The sequence below is a fragment of the Malaya genurostris genome, chromosome 2 (genome assembly GCF_030247185.1).
Source record: "Malaya genurostris strain Urasoe2022 chromosome 2, Malgen_1.1, whole genome shotgun sequence".
In the NCBI taxonomy this organism is placed as follows: Eukaryota; Metazoa; Arthropoda; class Insecta; order Diptera; family Culicidae; genus Malaya; species Malaya genurostris.
In genome coordinates this window covers 7,977,740-8,003,893 of record NC_080571.1, presented here as the reverse complement: position 1 = coordinate 8,003,893, position 26,154 = coordinate 7,977,740, and the positions used below count along the sequence as shown (strand labels likewise).

The following is a 26,154-nucleotide window of genomic DNA, read 5'->3' as shown; positions in this document are numbered from 1 at the left end:
TTCTTCTCAAGTGTTCAACTCTTTGGCTGCCGAAAAATCAGCTACAACAAAACACTCCGAACGAAAGCACAAATAAATATGTACACAACAATGGAAAGAGATACATCTTTCGAGATGACTGCAGTACTCACACACACACACACACACACACGAGCACTTATACACATACCCTCAGACACACCGACAGATAGGACCCGCATCATCTTTTGCTAAAAATGAAAAATTTCCAAATTTACCAATATATTCCATCATCATCCTTTGACTGAAACGGGGGAAATGGTTGATGGCGAATTTCAATCCCCACCTCTCGACCCGTTTCCCCAACCTTGGAAACAGGTCTCCTTCGCCTACAACATTCTGAACAGTGACAGTCCCGAGCGAGGAATTATAAATCTAAATCCTAAATTAATGCTAGAGTGGAGCCACGGATGCTGCTGTTGCTGTTGATGCCCATCGAGCCGGAAAGTGGTAGCAGCAGATCGTCATCCTAGCGAAAGCTAAGGACTAAGGAGGTTTGGTGTGTGTGTTCGACAAGGATCGCTTCACTTGTATGACGATTTGCGGGCGACGAGGGGGTAATTTTTGTCGATACACCGAACAAATAGCAGAACAACTGTGAGATGTCAACCCCTTTTCTCGGTCAGATCGATCTTTGGATTTATGTATCCATCGAACGATAAACGAGAAGAGAGTAGGGGAAGGATGGGAGATGAGAGTTTCTTCGGCGACAATTACCACAAGTTGAGTGGAGGAAGTTTCTCGGGCGCCCTACGAGTCGTAATTGCAAATTGTGTCAAAGATGAGATACATCTTTTGGCTGAAGGGAACGCCTTCCATCAATCGTTTCTTACGAGAACACATCTTCAACATATCGGTATTCGTCGTAAAATTTCAATTCGTCGATCCAGCAATTTTGTTAATGGTCAACCAATTGTGCCGTTTAGTGTCCCTGGAACGGTAATCAGTTGAGCAAGCTTTCCGAGTGATCCCATTCACTTTAGCCGTTTTCAAGCAAGCCATCATGTGTGTGTGTCGAATGATAGCAGCTTTTCCAGGATATCGGGGTCTACGGATTCGCTCCCATCATCCTAAAAATTTTCCATCAATTTTTGGCTGACGTGAATTATATATTCCAATTTCTGTTATTAATTGGGCCATGTGGGTGGTCGTGGTGGTGATGATGCTAGCTGGCATGGGAGATGCCCGAGTGGTTGCTCTCGAAAAAAAGGAATACATTTCGGTAGGACACACACGCACAGGAAAAGGGTTGATCCGGAGCGTTCCGAAAAAAGGGATATTATTGAAATGAGTGAGTGACTTTTTATGTTTATTATTACGAATTACGACTTTTGATGCGTGCAAGCGAACGGTCGAACGAGTGCGTGTGTGTGTGTGTGTGTGTTCATCCTACCCCCGTATGTGTAGAAACCATATCTTGGGTGCTGTCGATTTTTTGTCCGAGAGCAAAGAACAACCCCACAAATTAACCCTTTTGCTCGCTGTTCGGGTGGAACATTTTCCGTGGGTTGGGGTTTGATTTTTCATTTGAATTCGGGAATAATAACCCTTCTTTTTAATGCTGACACATGAAACAGTGCCTCTGGCAGCCGAACATACACAAAGGTTCCGAAAGCGAAAAGGAAAATGATTAAAAATCGAACCACGCATTCGTCTCATCTTGCTTGTTGTTGGAGGTTTTTGATAGAGCAACTGCCGAAGGGAGGAGGTGGAAAACCTTCGAGGGATGAAATGACAAAGACTGCTCGAATTTTGTATTTGATTGTTTGTCATATTTTCCACTCGTCTTCTCGGTTTTCTCATTTGTATATTACCCATTGTTTTTGCTCGCTGCTTTTTTTTTTATTCCGTTCGTCATACGAAGCAGCTCGGAACGGTATTATTTCCAATGTTTCCCCCCTCCGGAGTGGGAGAAGACAGAGTTTCCTCGGCTGCTCTTCTGTCGTTTGATTATTTTATATAATAAATATATGAATGAGTTTTCCTACACCGCATTCCGAAAATTGGAACCGAGTACAACGGCAACGATTTGTCGCGGGAAGGGGAGTGAACCGTTTCTGATTGTGAAGTGTGGAAGCTCTTGGCCTCTTCCCCCACCGCTTAGTTGCTGTTTGCTTCCTTGGCATCGCAGATCCATAGATATGTAGATTTTCGCTTCGATATCTGCGGGACGCTGCCGCGAGTGGTAGGGTTGCGAGACCATGATCCTTTCTCGCTGAACACAGTTTGTTGAAAATCCATACATATTTTTGTTTATATTTTTCATTAGAAAATTAAATGTGTTCCGCTAGGAGCGCTTGGGTTGGGCTGAGGAAGAAAGACAAGCAGTATCCAGTGAAACATTTCGTTTTCCCGATGAAAAGGAATTGAATTGAAAATTACTTTTCTGTGGAACGCGAGCGTTTCCTCAGTCGTTCGGCACTCCGGGAGTGATTGTTTTCCACGGTGACTTCCGGTAGAAAGTTTTGCACCGCCCCGATGCTGGTCGGACGGATTTGCATATCAATTATAAAATGAATTATAGAAATCTATACGTGGCTACCGTGGCGGTACGTACAGCTGCCACAGGATTTGACGGAAAAGTTTGTCCCAGAAACAGCTGGGAAGTTATTTCTCAACTGACTGATTTCGAATTGCTTCGAAATTGGGACGGGTTCGGAATTATAATTGTTGGTTCTGCGATGGGAGGCTGATCGAAAATTGAACCAGACGAGATCCATTAGAAGTTTATTTCCTTCTTCGGGAACGGAATTTGTGAATATTTTTCTGTTTTCTTTCCAATCTCTGGAATCTCTTTGAACCAGCAACCATGGAATACTAGTGCTATGATTCACATTTTTCAACAAATGAGAATAGGAAATGAACCGATACTGAAAACTCTAGACCATCCTTTCTTCCGGAATTCTCACTGCATGTCCATTCTGTTCGCACCATTAACCATTATTTAACTTTCCGCTGAGTATGACCACAGGATTTTTCACTCATTCATGGCAAGTACATGAAAATAACCTTAACTGAGCAATGCCTACACAGTTCGGAATGGAAATGGAGCGTCGTATTTCACACAACTTTATATTCAAGAACATGTAAAATTGTGTGATTTGAAAACTGCATAGCTTGAACTCGAATGAAATAAAAAACAAAAGATCAATAGCAACGGTGAGACTTGAACCGAGAAGCATTAGATCACAAAGCACATAGTTTAATCGACTGAACCACAGAAGCACATATCTGCTTGCTGAATAATTGATACATATAAATCCACTTACGTACAAAATTTACGCTGAACTGATTTTGTAATTTTTAAAGCTGTCCTATCGAAATTGCAGATTGATCGACAGATTCTGTTATTCAAGTCAATTCGATAATATATCATAAGTAATCTAATGGATTTAAATAACTTCAAATTTTAAAAACTTGTGTTGAGAAATTAGACTTTAGTGTTCTTATTCACTTGACGGCTTAGTCGCTTTATTCAGTTCAGTGTATTTCGTAATAGGTAGAAATTCTCTTATATCTGTACCAGGCGAACGATAGAAAAGAAAAGAATGATTGAAAATGCTTTGAGGAGGCCTTTAAGGGCTGAGGCCAATAGGTCGCGTATAACCACGTGGCTCGCTTTACGTATTACATTTCCCTCCATGCTCTCTCGCAAATGTGTAAAATGACTCTCGATGTGGCCGGGTGGCCAAGAAAGTTTTGTTATTTTCGTTTACAAGTTTAACGGGGCTACCACGTTTGGCATAAAGTCGTTCGGCCTAATACCGTTTGGCATAACGCTGTTTGGCATAATAGTTACTTGGCATAAACGTCATTTGGTATAACAGTCATTTGGCATAACAGATGAACATGCTGCTTAATGGAAATTGTTTTTATTTACTGAAATTTTGTAAGGTCAAATGCGGCTACGCTACATCGTCCGAATATAAAATTCACACATTTCGTTCGAGTTTTCCTTGCAAAACATCACTCGATCGAAAAATAAACGAAAATTCACATAACATTAAAATATTGCGAATCCAATTATTATTATGACAAATGGCACCAATATGCCAAATGACCATTATGCCAAATGACCTTATGCCAAACGGGCCGCCCCCAAGTTTGACTACATCACATAAAATCCAATAAAGCTATCGCTTGTTTATCAGCCTTGCTGAGCCGATTTTATTTCTCTCTCATGTTTCGTTACGTTACCAGGAAACAAAAGCAGGAAAAATGGCGCCGCCATAGAAATCGACTTACCTTCACAAAAATAACATTCACTTCATTTTTATCGCCACAACATATCTTATATGTTTTTATGCACTAATCGCATCTAAATTAAATTATCTAGACATTATCAGGATAGATTTTAGATGTATGCCTTTGAAGGCGAGATATTCATTGAACAAGTTGAAAGACGGTGTTTTCATGCAATTCTTACTTCAGATGCAATTCTTCCGTCAGAAAAAAAGACTTTCCCGACCGCTAATGTCAATGAATCATTCTGATATTTTCACAGAATAATCTAAAATAATTTTCTAAGAGATTGTCAGTTGGGTTTTTTTTTATATTCGTCACCGTTTCTGAGAAAATCAGATTTGAAGCGTGAAAATAGCCTCTAAAACGCCCTAAAACACACTGGCCTTAGCCCTTAAGTACATTTGAAGAATGAAATTCTTTTTCTGACGTATACACTTTCGCAAGCATTTATTTTCGCTCCTTGTATTCGTAAATCCCTGTTACAATCTGTCTATTTTTTGCTCCCTGATAAATAGGCATTCGCTTACCATTATTCCAATCTGTTTTCTATTATTATTATTTTATTTTTTTAATAACTTTTTCCTCGATCCATAACGATAAAGTTTATCAAAGTTGAAACTCTAACTTGTAATACTGAAGTTATGGTTTGATATATAGCAAAAATAAGATTCAAATAGATCCAAAGTAAAAATAGATATTCATAAAACTTCTTTTTTATAGTGGAATCATAAACGAACGATTCCAATCAATGATATCAGATTGTCACAAAATCAATAACGTAGATTCTTGATGATCAGAAAATATATCAAAAGTATTCAATGCTCAGTAGTTATACTACATATCAGGAAAACTAGGCTACGTAGCCCAATTGAACACTGCAGTTGATTCCATTTTGGAGTTAATTTTGGAAAACGATACTCTGTATTAGACACCATTTGAAAAGTACTTATTAAAGATTTCTTCAGAACCAACAGAAAAAAAACTTCTTCGCCAATATTTTTATTTTCTGGAATTGAGAAATATATTGCTAAATATTATTTTAAACTTCGTGTCATCTAGATAGCAACAGATCGATAGCAAACTCTTCTAAAGATATTTGTCATTATCGAGCTATCCATTAGTTTCGACTCCTATGTTTTTCCACAACCTCAGATACCCTGCCAAATCATTCTTTACAAATCTTTACAAAATTCTTTACAAAATCAGAGAATTTCAAAGAATTTCCGTAGAACGTTGGAAAACGTTTTGTGATAATTGTTATTCTTCGCTCATTAGAAAGTTTATCTGCCAGAGGTCTACTGTATCAAGAACTTGTTTTACTGAAATATTCCTTTTTTGAATAAAAACTTGCCTAAATCGATTTTCTCCCGAATAACTTTTTCACTGTGTAGACAGTTTTGAAAGTTATGTTGGAGAAACTAGCGTTGTAAATCATTTTCAGCAGATCTCCAAAATATTTTAGTAAACTTTGGAGAAAAATTATAAAGGATTTTCTGAAGTTGATTTTTTAATGTTTCTGAAGACTGATCATTGTATACATTGTCGATTTATGTTTTTGAAAGACTTTCTGTCGATTTCTAAAACGAACGGGAGTTTGTTAAAATATTATAGAATCATTTCGAAGATGCTCAACTCACCGTTTAAGGTGAAATACAGTGCCAGAAAATGCGCGCAAAATTTTAGCCGCTTGAGTTGCACGAATCGTCGCACAAAGCATAACAGGCAAAACCGACACATCGAAATCAGGAATATTTTCAGCGATTGAGCGCAGTGGGCCTACCACACGTTTTGTTGGCTTGTAAAATAAACTCTTGTTGATTCGTAATAGATTGTTGAAAATTTCCATTTCAATCTTTATTGTTATTGATTAGTATTACACTATTTATAATTAACTAACATGAGATTGTGTGTATATGTATTGACTAACATGCTAACAATGTTTAGTAGCAAGTTCCTTCTAAAGAACGATTGAAAACAAGAAAATATTCAAGTATTTTCGGTATATTTACCAGTAACAAATAGTAATTCATTGCATGAGACAGCGCAGTCGAATTTAATTATCGATTGGAAGACTATTTAAATAAGGAATTACTGGACATTCACTAGAGAATTAAATGTATCGAATAAGTACATGTTCCATAAACATATATACTTTTGAATTGTGGTTCTGGTACCAGGTTATATGAGTGTTTCAATGTTCTAAATGAACGATAATACCTGGCTTGAATTCATTTCATTCAGTAGCCTGTCTAGCATCAATACATCGAGCTAAACATAGTTGGACATTACTAGCATTATAAACGCCAGTTATTTGAGAAAATGAACGAATTCTTTTAATACTCATTTTATTGCATTCAACTCATTATTTCAACACCATAGCCAATGTTGCAAAAATTCGTGTCTTTATTTTATATGTAATTTTTACTCACGATATAACGCCACCGAGCCCACAGTGTATTTCTCACACCACCATCATACGGAACAGCAAGTAATACTTTGCTTGAAAGCAGATTAACAAAGTTTTGTAACTAAACTATTATAAAAACAATTTTAACAAACCGTACCCACCAATATTTTCGGAATTTCACACACTTTTTCCCATTGGAATACTCTGAAATTTCACACACGTGTCAAGTTAGTTTTTATTCACAGTCAAAAATTTTGTACATTTTTTGTCAATAATCTTTTTGTGAATCTATGAAAAAATCAAACTATAGAGAGCAGCGTGCGAAAAAAATTAAGCCTGTAATATCTCTAAATGCACCAACAAATTGCTATTGTTTGTAGTCTGATCCAAAATTGTGGTTGTCACCAAACGAAAAATTTTGACCATGGGCAATAAACTTTGTAGGTTCTGTATCTGTTGGCATTTATGTACGTCAAACAGCTGAATGAAATATTATCAAACTTGTTTTACGCATTTGCAGTTAGCTGGAACAGAGGCAATAACGAAATGTTGTTTTATTTCCGGTATATCAAACCTTCCCAACAAATAAACACTGTTATTAAACAATCATCATCGTACACTGGAAATGGAATTTGAAGACAGAGAGTCTAGTTACGATTTTGTTGGTGAGGAAATTTTTTCGATTTCACGTTCTTGTTTTGCAACGTAGCCTCCTTGATGGTTTAAGAAGCTCTCACCGGACGTTTATTTTTCACTTTTTTTAAAAGTAAGCATTTTTAAGCTTCGTTCGTACTTTCTCTTCCGATTACTACTGTACCGTTATAAAACTTTCGAATAACTTCCCTGTTTGGTTCCACTGTCGATTGCTTTGACTTACATGTTATGCAAATATTTCAATCGACCCACTTTAGGTAATAATGACGCACTAATAGACAATTTTTATTTTCTAAATTGTTTTTTTTTGAATAATCATATGAAGAACGTTTGACTAAAAAACACAACTAAGCTTTGGGTCACTGTCCTCGGAAAATCGTTCACGATAGCAAGCGCACTTTCTCGAAACTCTAATCGATGCTACACTATCTAGATTATCTGGCAATACTGCGTGACTCAACCGGTATCTGAACTGAGCGGGTTACAAAGAAGCAGTTTGCCGACTCTAACATCCATTTCAAGCAGATTTAATTGAAATTTAACGACCCATTTATTAAATTACTGGCAAAGATCTGTTCCCCTCACCACCTCTCCGGGTCCAACTCCTGTGCCAGTGCACACATGGCTCGACTGCCTCCCCGCCAAGGAAACGTAGGTAGGTAGGACCTTGATGTGACACTCATCGTCGTCATACGATCGACAAAACGACCGCAACCGACGCACGGCAGTGATCATTGTTTGTTCATTTTTTTTTCTTCGTTTTTCATCTTGGCCATATCTTATTGCCATGCGATAATGCGACTAGCAAGTAGTAATTTTAATTACACATCAACCGTAAATACGCGGTGGAATCGACCATGTTAACATTTCCAAGAAATTGTTGTCCCGCCACCAGACCCTAACCGGTGACAATTTGATTTGTTCGGAGCCTGGCAAGGGACTCGAATCGGAGGGAATACTCTCGGCATTGGTTTTCTTGTGAAATCTGCCTCAAATCATGCTGGCAATTGTGTAACTATGCCATAAAAGATCTTACCCTAAATAAGAGGGGGAAAACGAACGAACATACTCAAACAAACAGCAATTTTTTCGACTGTAATTACACTTAATTAAAGACCCCTCCTCCAGGTCGCACGCCCTTTTTTCCGCGACACCTCCCGGCGGCCCAGAGCCCCAGAGTGACATTGATCAACGTGAATTTATAGCAAGTTGAGGTTTTACGGCCTGAAGTGAAGAGCTTTCGCTTTGTCACGTAGACACATTCATAATCTTTCGGTCAAACATATACTGTTCTTTTTTTTACGATCTCCGTCCCCCAGTTCGCCTCGTTAGATAAAGTGCCCTCACTGCGAACGATTGTTTTTCAAATGATAAAATTTGCTCCGTGCTAATCAACTGACGCCATAACAGAGATTTTTATTAATTTATTTCCCCAAGTCATTGGTAAGCTTATTCGGGTTTTTTTCCTAACTAACTAAGTAGCCGTAGAATAGTGTATGACATACGCCAGAAAAAAAAATGATGGCTGAAAACGTCGTTGCTCAATACTGCGACAGCGCGGTAAAGACAACATTTAACCGTTTCTTAAGTTGACTTTGATTTATGTCATTCATTAGACGAGGGAATGTTGTTTATCATCTAAGATTTTAATTGTGACAATTGCGCGATGGTTCGCTTTGATCAAGTTTGCTTCCCTGTCCTCGGCGTACTTCCACAGAATTCGACAGATTCGAGGAAACCCCCGGCACTGATATTCAAATACAGTTAATGTTACCTTGCTAGAAACCACACCGACCGAGGATCACGGTTAACGATCTTGATTTCCCAGAACATATTCGGTATCCACCGCCAAACTCCATTTTATTTTAGTCACTTTACTGGCGTTTTATAACTTTCTTCTCAATGCATGCTTTATTCGTACCACCGAGTGATCCTGGTCCGGTTCGTTTAACGATCTATCGAGATGTGCCATCAATGACTCCGCCAGCCCGAATGAAGTGGAAAAAAAGGGACGAACTCAAACATCATTCCGTTTTTCCTTCTCCTTCGCCCGATTCATCAGACCTGCCCCGTCCCATAGTCAATTTATCGAACCGATCTATCGTCAGATCTAAGCGGTCCGCCGTCGTTTCGGGAGAGTGAGTGACGGTTGCACTCAAATCACTCACGTTTCGAACCTCTCCACCAACACCACCGCACACAAATGATCCCCTTTCTCGTCCTGTATTTCCACCTATTTTTTCTTTTCATTAATCGTCATCTCCTTCGATTCGATCTCTCTCACACTCTTATTCAAATTTTACGGCCTGTACGATGAGTGTGTGTGTGTGTGTGTGCGTGTGCGTTGCGTCCGCGCACCAGCACCCTCCGGACCCTTTCTGTCTTTCTGCTTCGATACAACACTCCCGAGACGTATATTATTCTATACACACGTAGAGACGAGGCGTAGCAGAACAGAGCAGAGGCCGCAACAGAAAGCAGGGGTTCTGACGCACCGAAGATAAACACGGCTCTTCAGTACCGATAGTGGTTGCGCCTGCTGCGATCACGCTTGCTTTGCCCCGTGGAAGAGAGCAGATATCGAGTTCGCGCTGTCTCGACGGCACAATCATCATATTACCGGCTAACTAGATGTCTTCTGGTTCGAGGAAGGCCCTACCGCGAAAAACAGACGAAAGTCAGAGTGGAAACGAAAACAAGTGCAATACGGTTGTGAATCGTGCGTGTGTGGTGCAGTGCGAAGGGAAGAAAACTAAGAGCCGCCTAGTGCTTCTTGGGCTGTGTGATAAGTGATAGAAGATCGCGCACGAAACGGCAGTGTTTTCGCGAGTGTTGTTTCGTTTTTTTTTTGCTTTGCTGTAAGGTCTCAGAAAACTGTCAGTGTTGGCGGCACTGGTGACCTCAGCGCCATCGGCACCAGCTGGTGGATCCGGCGAGTGGGGTTGCCTGCCCGTATCTACTACTGCTACTGCTGCTGCTGCTGCTGCTAGCAGAGGGGATCACAAATTCGTCATGGAGGTACGATTCCTGGAAGACAGTGAGACACATACAGTGTGTTCAAGTCGAGCTGGAGCTTGTTTGAGAAAATAATTTATGTTACTTTAAAATTGCACATAAATCAATTACCCAGCCAACGCAGAAAAACGAGTGCACTAACTGCACGCTGACGAAGTTACACTGAATTATGCTGCACTTGATGTGAATTTGTTTGCAACCGTCTGCAGGCCACTGCTTCGCCCTTCCAGAGCCCCCCCTTGAAGACCCTACTACACCCGTCGAGAATCGAGAAATTCTCAACCCGCAAGAAAATGCATACAATAATTCATTTTTTCCAGTTCTGTCATTACGCATTTTCCGCTGCACTTCTGTCAGTTGCACGGCCGTTTTCAAATTTTCCCAGTTTTTCCAATCCAGGCCACAGCCTGGAAACCCCTTGATTGCAGTTGGAAATGAGGCCGTGTGCTGTGTGTGTGTATTTTTTTTTGTGTTTTTGTTTCATCCTTCAGCCTGGAATGAGCGCGGATCGGTTTTTGTCATTATTATTGGATTTATATGCATTTGCTCTTCTGCCTTGGATAATGTTCGAAGCGCAGCTCGGCTTACTTTTCATAAGCAATGAATTCGGTTCGGTGCAATAATTTATGACATCCGGTTGAAGGTTCGTCTTTTTTTTCTCGTTGCTGTTGTGTATTACAGGCTCGCTCACTCGCTCAGTCTTAGAATTCAATTTTTCATTTGAATGCTATTTTGATGTTGTTGTTGTTGTTGTTGTTGTATTGTCCTCTGAGATGAATAAAAGGGTAAAGAAAGGGGTTTGCACTCGTACCGTTAATGGAAATTTCGACGAATTGCTCGAAGTTGCAGGAATTCTTCGGTTGTGCTGCGTGTCGATGATCTTGGGTCATGGAAGACTTGATCGGTGGAAATTAATCTGGCAGTGACAAATTTTAGCAAAAACGAGCCCGAATTAAGGCTTGCTGCTTTGTGTTGTCCTGGACTCTGTGTTCGGAGTGGTGATGGTGTTGGATTTTCAGTGTTTTTTTGAGTGATAGAAAATCAGCAGGATTGAAAATTGAATAATTCGAAACAAAAGTGTGAAAGTGAAATGACGAAACTCATGTTCGGAAAAAATGTGTTTAAAATTGACATTGTTAATAATAGTTTGCTTTGTTGAGCGGTCAATTTTAGGAGTGTGTGATAGTTCAGTATTTGTTGATTTTATTCCGATTAGAAGAAAAAAAATTCGTTCTTATGTGCGGGGTTAAACATTGAGCTCAGATAGGTGGCATGTATGGAAATCATTTTACCCTACACGCTACAAATGTTCCCTATTATTTTTCATGAATCAAAAGGTGGCCAGATTCATGTCTATAATTTGAAGAAAAAAAATTGTTTCAAGCTGTTAAAATTGATTACCTTATATACGCTTTTCTTGTAATCAGATGAATGGTGTTTAGAATTTCTTAGAAAAAATATTTGAAAATAATAACTGTATGCCAGATTTTGATTATATTGTTATTGATTGAATATCTTCAAACAAATCAAGCACATTGAATCAGTGGAAGTTATATCTGGATGTGAAAAAATGGAACGGATTTCAATTCTCAATTATCAGATTTTTTTATTCTTAAAAAATCTAATTCAGCAGAATTTTCAATTACAATTACAACTATTGAAGTTTTACAATTGCAAGTCAAACGTTTTTTTAATAGGTGATTTCCTGATCAAAGTTTGATAGAAAAATATTTTTAAAAAAATCTAAGCTCTCAACAAAATAATTTTCTAATGGATCAATAACAAAAAATCGTTAAGTGCACACATCGACTAAAATCGTCGAAATTTCATATTCTAAGCCTATTTTTCCAATTCATTAAAGCACTGTGATAATTTTTTGTATGTGCCGAAAAGTGTAGTTTTACGTACCCGCATCGATGGCTGAATGTGCTTGCCAAAGATGTAGGCCATTCTTATAATTTACAGACATTTTACGAATCACGACTATGTGGATATTTGTCTTCAGTAATAATTTTTTATTTCGTTTTGTTAGAACCATCGAAAAGATGTGCATGAAAGTGCTTCTTGTTATAATTATTCATTGAAGAATAGAAATCTCGTTCATGACTCCAACACAGCAATGCAAAAAATTACTTTGCGTTCTGATAGATGCACATAAAAAGAGTGTCACTTTCCACTTAAATTTCTACGAAAAAAATTTGGGATTCTACGGTCTATTTTATTAACTTTAACATCGAAGCATTTCGGCAAACTTATTAAGAAGTATTGTAGAATATTTCATTACACAAGAAAATATTACATGCGATTACATCAAGTAAAATATCATTTTGATTTTCTAATACAGGACGGCTATTACGTGAATCCCGATTGGTAAAAAATTCCTAAACAATCGACTCAGTTCATCATGTTGTGCAATGTTTGTGTGTGATTTTCTCAGAGATGCACACAAAAAAATTGAATTTAGCAGGTGATATGTGCTAGCTTTAGAATGTAAAATCATAGGGTTTTTTAAAGTATGTAGTTGGACCGAAACATTCTAAACTGCACTGCAAAAAAAATGTTAAATTTACAGGTGACGTAAATCCACATATAACACTATCCAAAAGAACGTAAATCGTCAAATAACTGAATTTTACAACAATGCCTTAAATCTGTATCAAACAGACCCAGCCTTTCTCACTAGCGTGTAAAATTACATGATTCCGCACTTAAAAATATATCAGAATACATGGAAAATGTGTTAAATTAAGTGAAAAAATGTGTAAATCCCTAAAAAAGTAATTGTTTTCGTTCATCTAGAATTAAATTTAATTTTTAAGTTTGGAGTTCAATCACAATTGGTGACTTTTCAGTCGTATTTTATATATAATTTGGATATTACCATTAGGATATCATTTGCAAATTTTAATTCACACAGATAAAAATATTTTGTGATTTTACTTCAATTTTCATGTACATATTTAGAGCAGGAATGAATTGAATGGAAAGTTACTTTGAAGATCTTAATTTTTCAGTATACTTTGAATGCAAAAATAAGAGTTTTTTAATTATACAGTCTTGTTCATTGAAAATACTAGTACTATTTATTTACATGTGGTGTACATTTCATTATCTTTTTCTGTACAAAATTACCTTTTCGTGCATCTCGAGTGTTATAGTGTCGATTTCAGCATGAACATTTGCTCTCAGCTCATCAATGAAAATATAGTAAGCATTCTTGGCTTACTGACTGAAATTTGCGTACCGGGGGATCCGAGATCTTTATTCTGGATCCTTAGCTTCAAAATACAAATGCAAATGATTTTGTGACAAGAAAATCGATTTCCTTCAAAAGTTTAACCAAAACAACTCCATACGACCGAACGTTATCGTGTCGATAAATTATGATTTCGTGTCTGGATTCACATTCCAACTTTTTATTCTTTTTAATACTCGCGTTAAACGAAAGAATTGGATTCGATATAGTGGCTCTTATTACCGGTGTCACTACAAGGTGAAAACCAAGTGAAGTGACTGTGGCCCTTATTATGGGTATCACTTCTCGGTGGAAATCAAGTGAAGTGAATGTAGGTCCTTATTACGAAAGTCGTTTTAGAGACGAAAGTGAATACTTGGATGAACTTGATGTCATTATTACCATCACACCACCAACATTTTGTTGAAAAAAATAGTTTTTTCCACCACTGTGATCACTTCACTATGCGTGATACTGGTGATAGGTAAAATAAAGTGAAGTGACATGTAAGTGAAGTGAATGTGAAAGTGGATGTAATGAGGGCCAGTAATCACTGTGATGATCATCTTTGATGGTATGACAATTCGGAAGCACTTTGGAGTATATCTCACCATGTGTCGAACATGACGTAAATATTTCACCCTGGCATTCATCAAGACAGCTAGGAAGACTTGACGTTTGTTTCGTTGCGTTTAGTATTTCAAAAATAAAATAATGCAAAAACGACTTATTTCTAAGTCGATTCTGTAAAATTTTGATCACAGAACAAAAAAAAGAAATTATACAGAACATGACAAATATAGGCTTCAGCTCGTGTGGCACACAATTTCCAACTTTTTCGATAAACCTCAATACGTTGAAAGAGGCATTATGTGGAACGATAGAAAAAATTGTTGATTTTAGTTTTGTTGTACTGAAACAATAAAAAACGGTGGAAAAATTTCGTTTGCAATGTCTGTATGTATAAGTCTGAGGGAAAGAAAAACCAGAAAAAGATATGGCACTGCGGTGCAAAAAGTTTTTTTGCAAACAGCATTAACTTTACGTCTGCTTATCGCTTTATGTTGAACCGTTAAGTTGGCAGTTCAACATAAACTGCTTTTACAACCTGCCTCGAAAGATGCTCAATATGTTCGCCTTTTTGATTTTTTTCATTTTTCAAAATGTCTCCGTTTATTTTTATTATTTTTTAAATTTCACCTAATTCAATATTTAGTTATTGAACCACGGAAGATAGCTGGATGTAAAAGTGTTGTCTTACAATTCACACGATGCCGTCCGAAGTTAAAGTCTGATACATATAAATGATTTATCAAATTAACGAGAAGACTTGGCCCAAATGCAACCTTTAACTTTATTGAACTTTCAATATTTTGGAATGAAATCGTGCAGCAAAGTCTCAAATTCCTCGGTTTTACCAGAACGTCGTTGGCAGCACTTCTTGTCTTCCACATAAAAATTACAACTTTTGAAGGGTTTAAGCAACTCGACGACATGCCAAATCATCAATTTATTCCGTTCCGTAAGTTTCTAAATCTTCATATTGAAGAAAATATGCAGCTCTTCACGCAAATGACATTTATTTGGCTCATAACTTCTTCTCCAAAGTATACATGATGTACACGGGCAAAACTCCGATTCTAGAAATAAGCAAAACGAGTCATGATTTGGGGAAAACAATATATTTTGATGTTATGATAATACACCATGATTAAAACTTTTCGGATCATGATCCATTTGGACTAATTTCACTGAAATTTAAACGTAACGCACTTGTCGTTATCGGGCATAACTTCAGGCGTGTTTTTTTTTGCAACATGAATTCAGGCGTTAAGTGTGATTTTTTAGCAACGATAGTAATTTTCGCAACATAAATTCAGTGAAAAGCACGACGAACTTCTTATGATTAACAATAAAATATTATGTTTTTGAAAAACGACGACGCTTAAAATAACGTGTTAACTTGCGCTCATTGCTTCAGTATAGATTTTGTGTTTCAGAATTTAAACTTGAACGAACTGCATGAAAAATCACGTTTGAATCAAACCTGTTAAAAAGAAACTTTATGTCGAATTATTGCAAAAAATCGTCTCATTTAAAATATTTAGTTAAATCAATACCGCTTGTGTTGTTATATCTATAAAACAAATTAATCAAAGTGGTTGAACAAAATATTTTTCTGGTTTTCGTTAGATGGTGTTCCAAATTCACAATCGAATTTACTTTTTGGTTTACGCTCTCTCGGAATATTATTCTAGCAACAACGGTCACATCAAATTTGTAAGAATACATTCAAACAAAATGTAACATTTATGTTTGTCAAATGAAAAGCGTTGCCTGCTTAGTCTCTTATGATGTCAATTTTCGGTTCATTATCTTTATTTTTATGTTATGTTTAATTCTCTATCAGCCGGTGGGTAAAACAACACGATTATTAAATGAACATTCTTCAGGATCAAGTAAACATTTTCTGTAGGTCTTGCTTTTCAATGTCTGCTTTTTGTTTACCATTAATCTATTAAGCAATCTATCACATCACTTGAGGCAGAGGGTTCAAAGTGATATCCGGGTAGAAAATTGCAGTTACGACCTTTGAAAGAAATACAATCTTCAAGTGACGCATTTTCCATGATTAATTTTCATGGTCGAAGAGTTATTGCTCATGGTTTCATGGGAAGTTAAAATGATTGGTTTCATGATTTTCTAATCATGACAGCAGTAACGGATATCTCTCCGTGTAATGTTCTTGATACACGACTTTCATTATGGTCTATGAAATTTGTAATTCTTCCTGACAATCGACTGATAATGCCATCTGTTGCAAAACACAGGAAACTTGCTGATTTTCGTGAATCTGGAATGTTATTTTTTCATGGCTTATTTTTATATGAATTTATAAATTGTTGGCAAATGCACAGAGTAATTATATTACTGCGAAATCTAAGCTTCTGAAAGATTCATCTGTAATGAAGTAATCATTACAAGAGTAGAGTTTCTTGTTGTTTGAATCGGATAAAATGTTCTAAACCATTATCTATTTGACACATTTTTTAAAATGCATAATCTGTACTCTTATGAGTACTTTCAAAATTTAATAAAAAAGTTCGTAACTCTGCTGTTTTCACTCAGATTCTCGACGCTATGTACCTAGTCTGCTTCTTGTAAACTTCTTCATATAGAATTCTGATTCGAACAACGAAGAAACCCACAAATACGAGACGAAATATGCATCCCTCCAGAATACGAGTCAAAAGTAGTAGAATAAAGTTTTTTTTTTGTATTTTTACTTTATAAACCAAACAATCTTTTCTCTTACGACATTCCAACATCATCTAAACTATCAAATCTTTTCTGCCAAAACTTCACTCTCCAAGTAATCAAAGAACGAAAATTTTTTTGTTAAACCAACAAACAAACGTTTCAGTGTGACTTACATATAACTTCACAATCATCACCACCACCACCATCGTGACCAGTGGAATGACAATAGGACAGAGCCAGTAACTTTCAAGATGAACTATTGTTGCGGCGAATCGTGCAACAATTGCAACAACTATCTCAAAGGGGTCTGAATTTACATAAATACATTTTCCCACTACATCGCCGGATCGGCAAACTGAACCAATTCCGTTGGATGGATGATGATAATCTTTCCATACATGTATGATTTCTGCTGCTGCTGCTGCATGATGCCCGCCACACTGTGGATGACGATGACGATGACGAGATGATAATAATGATGATGTACCACTGCCCTCTCGGTCGCACAGTGCAGTGCAACTTTCACAGGGAGGGGGAGGAGGCCAACAATGCCCAACTGTATGCTGCTACTGCTGCTACTGCTCTGTGCACGACAGATGCACTGCTGTTACTCATAATTTATCTGTGTAATAATATATAACAAGTTATCGAAATAAGGAAACGATCAATTTAGTATTCAATTCCATGTCCCATCGCCCCGTCACTGGCTAAGGGTTGGCCGGTATGAATGGGAATCGCACACATCTTCATCATCAGCCAGTGGGTCGAGCTGCGCACGCGAAAGAGACCCATCAGAGTTGCATATATTTCATAAATTGGTTTAGTAATTCATTCCAATTCAAAACCCACTTTCGTTACCTCCCCGGCTCTGTCCGGCCTCCAACAGACTCAAACATACACACACGAACCGGTCGTCGAGTTTCCGAAACTTATCTGCTTCTGTTGCGACTACAGCCAAGTATTGAAATTCAAATTCTAAAGCCCAGTAGCTTCTTCATCTCTACACTGGCAATGGAAGGTGCAGCAGCAATTGGAGTATTATTTATCATTCAATTAATATTCAATTTTATTGTGTTATCTTTGAATTTCTAATAACAAAAACCCAAGAAAGCCCGACTTCGTCGAAGACGTCGTCACCGTTGTCGGCTATGATTTTCGGTTCCACCCAACACATATGTGGGTTCTATGCGCCTCTTCTTCTGGTCGCAATCGATGTGAACCTGCTGGATGCTGTCTGTCTGTCTGTCTGTCTGTCGGTGGGAGCCGAGCGGAAGTATTTTCTGGCTTTCAATACATACCATATATTCGAGAGATGTCGGGAGAAGCAACCGGAAGAGTGTGAGAAATTACACACATTCCCAATCTTATCGGCCGGGGCCCGACTTCTCCGTCGGCAGAAGTGGAACAATTTCGGTTTCGAGTTCGAGTCACTTAATAATTCTATTAATAAATTATAACAGATACATCACATACTCTTGAATTAATTTATTGAATTCGATTGAATGGGCGCTGAAAAGGGGTTTTGCCATTCGGTCGTGGCCTGCCAGTAATCTCAAGTGTCTGACAGCTAGCTCCCAGCTTGCCTGCCTGCCTGCCTAACTGTCTGCCAGCGAGATGAGGTGTTGAAGATGAAATTTTATGAATGTTTAATGAATAGTGTGAGAGTGTGTAGATAATACTGTTCGATTTGAATGGAATGGAATCTGATTGAAAATTTCGTTTGCAGATTATGCAATGGGAATTACGAATTGAAACAATTTCACAACCGCTTGGCTATCGATTGGCATATGCTAACTACCGTTTGTAAACTTTCACTTCACATCAATTCACATTTTTCTTTCGGTTTGTTAAAGTCGTTTTTGTAATCATTCCTTGATGTATATTTCGCTGTTCTTTGAAGCAGTTGTGAAAACTAACCGCAGCTGCAAATGGCTTGCCAAACCGAAGCTTCCTCCTAAATTTTTTAATCTTGAACGAATGTCTTTCTGTTCCTTACTTATTCTTTTTGCGCCGTATAATATTATGGCCCCATCTAGAATTAGCAAAAATTCCACGTTAGTTTCGTAGTCCATAATTATACAGTTCGAACTCTGTTCCTGGTCGATGTCTGTGGTTGGGCTGCTTCTGCTCTTTCTAGGTTCGAAGATTCAAACGAAACTTTATTGGCCACGCACTGAAACCTTATTCATTTACTCGAACGCCTTCAGTATATGTTTATTCATACGAATGTTATCAGTACTTCTCGATTGTCCTTCGCACGGCTTTCTAACATAACTTTTATTTTTGTTAACTTGTTCAGTGACAGGCCGAGTTCTGTGAATCATTTGAATACAATATTTGGACGTTCTTCTTATGAAATTCCACAAACCGAGGGAACAAATAAACGTCTACACAAGTGACGAGAGAAAAGTGCCCGAAATTAAGAAGTGTATCGAAAATAAGCTATTCACAAATTTTTCCTTCAAATTATGATAAAAAACGATGTTTTATTCAAACTATAAATGGATCCTTTATTGTACGAGGTTAAACTTGAGCGTAACGAAAACCGGATGAAATTTAAGTTATTTCTTCACGAATTTTTCGAACTTTTGATCGAACGCTCTTCATCAAGTTCCGGACAAGTGTTGCATTTTTTGGACGCTTGAGCGCAAATTTTTTTTGGACTCCTGCATGTTCCCAGCTGCCTTACCAGTCAGACCTTCTTCACGATTGCCCAGTAACGTTCGATGGGTCGAAGCTGAGGGCAATTTGGCGGATTGATATTTTTCTCTCACGAAATTTATACGCTTTTCCGCAAGCCAATCGAAAGTGGTTTTGGCATAGTGCGCCAAAACAGTGGAGGTGTACTAAACTTCTTATATAAAGGCAGTAATCTATTCTGGAGACACTCAGATCGATAGATTTCTGCATTTATAGTTCCGGTAGTGTAAAAAATGGTTGACTTTAAACCACAGGAACATATTGCTTGCCATACCAGTACCTTTCGATCGAATTTCTCCACTTGAATCGACCTGTCCGCATCGCTCACATCCTCCCCAACGACGACAGTAAAGTGTTGTGGACCTGGAAGGGTTTTTGAGTCCTCATTTACATAAGTCTCATCGTCCATCAAAACGCAAGCATCTGGACACTGCAAAAGACGCGAATACAATTTCCGGGCCCTAGTTGCTGCTCGCTTCTTCTGTTCTACACTTTGTTTCGAGATTTTCTGCTTTTTGTAGGTCTTTAGTTGACTCGTTTCTGCTTTTTTGGTCAAATCACGTATTGACATTGATTTGTTCTTCATGATTAGAGATACCAGTGGTCCAGTTTCGGGTTGGAAGAACCGGATTTTCTGCCTCTTCCTGGTAGCTCATCCAAAGAATAGTGTTCCTCAAACTTATTAATGATGGTTTTAACACTGGCATGATGAATTCCAAACCGCTTCGTCAATTTTCGCATAGTAATAGTAATACCGTTCTCACTTAGCCATGTGTCCAGAACCTAAACTTTCACTTCCGTTTTCAATACACGACATTTTGAAAACGCAGAATTTCGACCGCACAAACAAGTAAACAAACGAAAACTGACAGCCAAACGCATAGCATGCTGTGATCTGAGCATAAAAAATCATCACAAATACATACGTACAACACAAATGTATGTGGATAGCTTATTTTCGATACACTCCTTACACAAGTGACGAGAGAATAGTGGCCGCAATTATTGCGAAATGGCAACGGTTTCCGACTGCGCCCATACTTCCAGTCACAATGAAAGCGTTTCGACGGCAAATGTTCCGCAAGGAAACCTCATCTAGTCCTTCCAGCCAGTTTCTCCATTGGCTACTAATCAGGATTCATATTTATGCTCCAGTAGCCCCTTGACATCGTTCTTTTTTCCGTTTTTTTTTGTTGTTGGGCGAATTGTTTGAAACACATCACCTGGAAAAGAATGAATCCGTACCGCATAGACAGCTTCAAACCCCGCACTAGTATTGCAAAAAACGGCCTTCCCCCGGCTGCAAGCGTCACTCGAGCAAAAAGTGACTGAAAATTTATGAAAATCAAATTCAAACTCACACTCACACTCGTCGGTCGGGCGCGAAATCTTCCCGGCTTGGATCTCTAACATGAGCCCGACGAGTAAACTGTGGAAAAACTTTTCTGGCCCTTAATTGCATTAATTACCTCACATTGTTGTTTGTCAGTCTCTCGCTTTTTTATATGAACCATGGAAAAGGATAATTTTATTCGATTCCTAACTTTGCCCGAAGATATTTTTACACCTCCACGTCCGTCCCCGTTTCGAAGCATCTTCACCCGATCGAAAGGCTTCAGCTTCTTGTCAAAAAACGGAAGGAGGATATAAATTTTGTATTCATAAAATTTTACACCATCCCAGACCAGATTGCAGATTTTCATCCCAATCGATGATGAAAAACGGCAACACTCCCAGTCCCAGACAACTATCATCCGGGTTTTTCCAAAAAGCAAGATATTTTTAATCAAAATTCCGAAAAATTTGTATTCCAAAAATCAACTTTGATTATGACGTCCCCGAAAATTCACCTTCCACCGTTCCACTGTCGGCAGCAGACTTGCAGACGCAACTAGTCCTGTTTTTTTCGGGGTGGGGCGACGGGATGACGAACTAACCGACCGGAGATCCCGACAGTGGACTGCCTGCCGAATGGAAGAGTGACATTTTTGCTCGTTTCGATGCACGGTGGGATGGTGGATTCCCGGAAACAAGCTTCAGAAGACACGAACCAGAAGACTTTTCTTTCGATCGTTGGCTTTTTGCATTTTTGATATTTATTTTATTATTAAATATTATAAATCAGTAGAAGGCGACAGTCAGTCATTGGATGGATTTCTGCTTGCCAAAGCACGGAGACGACGGTGCAGGGAAAATCAAACCACATTCAACTTTGGGATCCTCCGGACAAGAGTCATCTCTCTTTTTCAGAAGGGTCATCCCCCGTACCGAACGGGGAAAAACTATTCACTTTTTCCGGGATGGTAATGGTAGGGAGTCAGTTAGAATAATATTGTGGCAAATGATAAATTGAATCGGATGGGCTCTCGGGACAGGACCAGACGTTCATTTGTGTCGTCGAGTTGGGACAGGACCAGACGGTCGAGTGCCGATGAACAGATTTGAAAGTTGACGGAATCTAGAAAAATCATAAAACGAAACATTTCTACTCCAACACTCCACCGGTTCTGTCATCGTCATAATTGAGTTGGAAATCAATTGCCCACCGCCCAGCATCCGCACTTCCAACAGCGCAGTAGTGATTATCAATGGTCCGGAACCGATTTACCGCCCTCCCCTTAGGCTCGCTTCCAACCAACCAACCCAAGAAGTCGGTGGGCCGTTCAAAATTTAGTCGCCTTAAATTTGAATATTAATTGAAAAGCGATAACCGCGCGAATGACGGTTTTTTCTTCTCGACGGCGGCATCTAGGCGGCGAGTGTAATTTTAACGCTTCACTGCCCTAATTAAACAATTAAAGACACTTAATATCATTATTATTGTTTCGCCTTCAGGGCGTCATCGGTATCCTTCGTTCCGTTCGGGATGGTTCGGGAATTGATGGGTCGCATTTTTTATTTGTTCACCGAGCGCCCGGTACTTAAGGTGGGAGTGTTTACCGTTTTCAAGAAGCAACCCCGATGTGGCTTTCGTCTAGCCTACCTAGCAGGCACCACCCTTCAAAACATAGCTAGTGAAAATTTGATCAGTAGGACGTTAGAAAGAAGAAAAAACACCAATGATAGTAACAGCGGCAAAGCAGCGCTAGAATGCAAACAATGTGGATACTTTGGTCCTCCGTTTTTTTTTTCTTTTTGGAGCGGGAGGGTGGATAGTAAGAGGACATAAAAATTAATTCGATTGAACCTTGCACACGCGATTCCCGGTTCCGTTTTTTCGGTAATTGGGATTATCAGTGTGACGGATGTTTTTCCCCGATCCAGTTCGGTGTTCTTAATTGAATGATCTTTTTTTTTTTGGTAGCTCGTTTGGGCTAGGGAATTAATTGAATAGCTTTGATGGTGAATTAAGTAGCCAATTTTTTCCATGCTCTTTTGGGTGACGCGAAGACGGAGAAAAGCGATATCAATGACAGGCTTGAGCGATTTTTTAAATCAGATCAGAGTGAAATTTATTCTGCTGCTCGGCCATGTGACATTCCGAAGGGACGCACTGACGACGACGATTTCGATAGCCTCCGAGCGTGACCGAAGCAAGTTTATATTCACTCTCTTCCGGTTCCGAGGTACACTTCTCTAGGGAGAAGTCCAATTTCGCAAGATAATGATTATTGGATTAGAGATTATTATCGAATCTGGCTGACTGGGAGCTAGTGCCGTTCGAGTGGCGGCCAGCTGAGGACACTTCATTGCAGCATTCGATGGTTGAATCGAAGTCCCCTGGAGGAGCGTGCGAATGTATTTTAATGGGAAATTAAACGAACGAGAAGCAGGATTTTCCGCTGATTAAGAGCAGTTTCTTGCGGAACGGTGGAACTCGCCAGCCTGGAAGGGCAGCCAGTTGGCTAATTAAATTCAGTGCATAAATTTATGGCGGAGATTTTTTCGCTCATTTGCTTCATTTGATTTTTACGACACTGTGGTCCATTTGAGCGAAGGATCGTTACTGACAGAATTCAGTAAAATGGGTAGACTTCGACGTAATTGATTAAACTGCACTCGTTTTCAAGTATTATTGTATAGATTTTCCTAAATAGTCAACTCTGGATTTCTGTTATCTTTTATCGCTTACAACCGACAGCCAACATTTTCAATCAAATGACTACGAAAGGTCCTGCTCCGAATAAATAATACATAGAAATATGTTTCCCTTCTTCTAACCGGTCGCTACAACAGCAGTGGGTTGAAATGCACAGTAAACTAAGCAGATAAGCACCCCCGGCACAACTACCCCCTTTCGGCACTATCGGCACTACTCCGTTCCCTGGGCATAAATTCTACCGAGCAGAAGGAGTTACATTTATTATTGGTTAAAAATTGTTTCTGACTTTTAAACGAATTATAGTCGAATGCTTTGCACTCGAATCAGATAGGAAGCCGGGTTTCCGGTCCTAATTGAGGGGTCCCATTTTAGCCCGAATTGCGCGAATTTGATTATGATTTATAGTTTGTCTAAACATAGCAAAATTTACCAACGTCTCTCTCTTTCCGCTCTCTTTTCCTTTCAGGTACATACCGCTAAAATACCAAGTGCGACACCGGCCCCGGACGAGGTAACCCCCGGATTTAATCACCCTTATCTCGCTGAGAAAGGATAATTTTCATATCACTTAACGGCTCCCTTCGGTACAAAAAACCCGGAGACAGTCAGAAAAATTGCTATTATCTATTTTCATTCACCGATGTCTATAAATCCATTACGGAAATGCATTTCAATAATGAGTCCTTCGAGTCGAGTCGAGTCGAGTCGTGTCGCTCGCTCTCTGTCTATCTATCGTTGTTGTCGGTGTGCCTCTTCAGCATCACAAGAGAAAGAAAGCCACAAAGCAGCATTTTCGCTAATGGATCAGACAACCCATCACGAGACAGATCCGGCGGAGCGGAGTTTGATGCCATTCCGGCAGAATCAGCATCAGTAGGGGGAGGCAATTTTTCACCGATCTTGATATGACACAATGACGGATCTTAGATATTATCTACAGGCAGGCGCAGTCCGGGATAGCCGTCACGCGGGTAGCATAACCCGCAGGCGGTGTTAGCATAAAGGTTCCCTTGTCTCGTGCAAGCATAAATTTATGTTTTATAATGTTACTTATGTGATGTGTAAAAATCATTCCATCCCGAGTGCTACCCGCGCCAGCTTCATAGGCACTTCATTTTTTTTTTTGGCGCACGAAAAACAACAGCGAGGAAAGGGTTCCACATTACCTTTTTCCATTTACACGCTCACGAAAGGACCCCGATCCGTTCGGTTGTCATTGGTTCGGGGCTCCCTTTCTAATGATTATTACTTATATATTTTCATCTTTTTTTTTGGACTGGAAGCTGCTATTCGTTCACACCGAAGGTCCTGTTTTTGCGTGTGCTTTTGTTATCCGTCGAATAGAAAAAAAAGTGATATATTCACCGTATCATGTTTCACCCCTTCTATTCAAATGGCAGTTGAAATAGGAAACAAAAAAAACGCCACCCATTTATTGACGCTCGACAAAAGACTCTCATACCGCCATTAACTAATAAACTAAACTCTATTCGATTTGAACTGATTGAGGTTGGACAGCTTACTTGAATCTCCAGTAAATTTCCGCCGTAGGAGCATTACTCGAAGAAATCCCATCCGGGCTCCCAGGAACAAAAAAACGACGATTTCCAACGGTGTGAACCGCCATACGCTAGTTACGGACATGACGGATGCGGATATTCCATTGCGCGCGTGGCACCCGTTTCCATCCGTTTCGAAAAGGAACGCTTGTTTCTTGTTTTATCTTTATTCAAATCATGTCGATCCATCGTCGTCGTCGTCGGCGTCGTTGTCCGGGACCGGATTTTACGCGATGTTTGGATTAGGCCCTCACGTCCCTCGCTCTAGCAGAGATCCAGACACAAGCGAGGAGCCTAGGGGAAAGATATGAAACTGTAACATAAATTTTATGTTTTTCAAATCGACGCCGGTTCGGTGTTTGTAATGGTCGTCTAGTTAGCCACGACGACGAAAAATCCGATCCTTTCCCTGCAGGGCGATTGCTACGATTGCTACGATTGCTATTGTTGCGAAGTTCTCGGTGCGGGAGGTAGGAAAGTGATCTGCTTGCTGTTTTGAAATAATATTTGGAGATTATTAGGTTAAAAACAGCATGTTAAAAGATCGATGTGCGGATGGACTGCCCGAACAAAGTGGCTAACGAAGAGCAAACATGTAAGGAGACGTTTTGCGAAAATCGATATTAATTACAGATTCGGTCAACTGGACTGAGAAGATTTTTATTTGCCGTCGTCCTCTCTGTGACTAATGATGACAAATTCAAACTGACAGAAATGTGGCGGTAGTACCGAAAGGTGGGTCACTAGAATTGGGGAGGGGTTGGCACACCTAATTCTTATGCCATTTATTACGATTATGGTGATTATGGGGTGACCAAGCAATGGTTCGATCGACACGACGGACGAACGGGGAGACCAACCGAGAGACCATGCGAAATGTCAATTTTTCATTATTTGTCAAATGAGTGCTTTCTCTTTGGCGTTTTTTTATTTTTTTTTGCTCCCTTCTATTCACCACTCCACTAGGATGGTGTAACTTTTGATTAATCATTGAGTGGGCGATGACGACTACGACGAC

The 26,154-nt window shown here is 39.1% G+C and overlaps 1 protein-coding gene across 4 annotated transcripts in view; it reads left to right on the top strand.

Moving 5' to 3' along the window:
- Positions 1-26,154, top strand: part of LOC131428125 (homeobox protein cut) — a 363,609-nt gene that overhangs the window by 280,274 nt on the left and 57,181 nt on the right. The window contains exon 1 of one of the 4 annotated variants that reach the window (XM_058591806.1): positions 9,821-10,342. The exons of the other annotated variants lie outside the window; for them this stretch is intronic. Within the exon in view, the coding sequence (XP_058447789.1) occupies positions 10,337-10,342 (6 nt within the window). The 5' untranslated portion in view covers positions 9,821-10,336. Of the gene's footprint in view, positions 1-9,820; positions 10,343-26,154 lie in introns of those variants that run through there. 4 annotated transcript variants of the gene reach the window in all.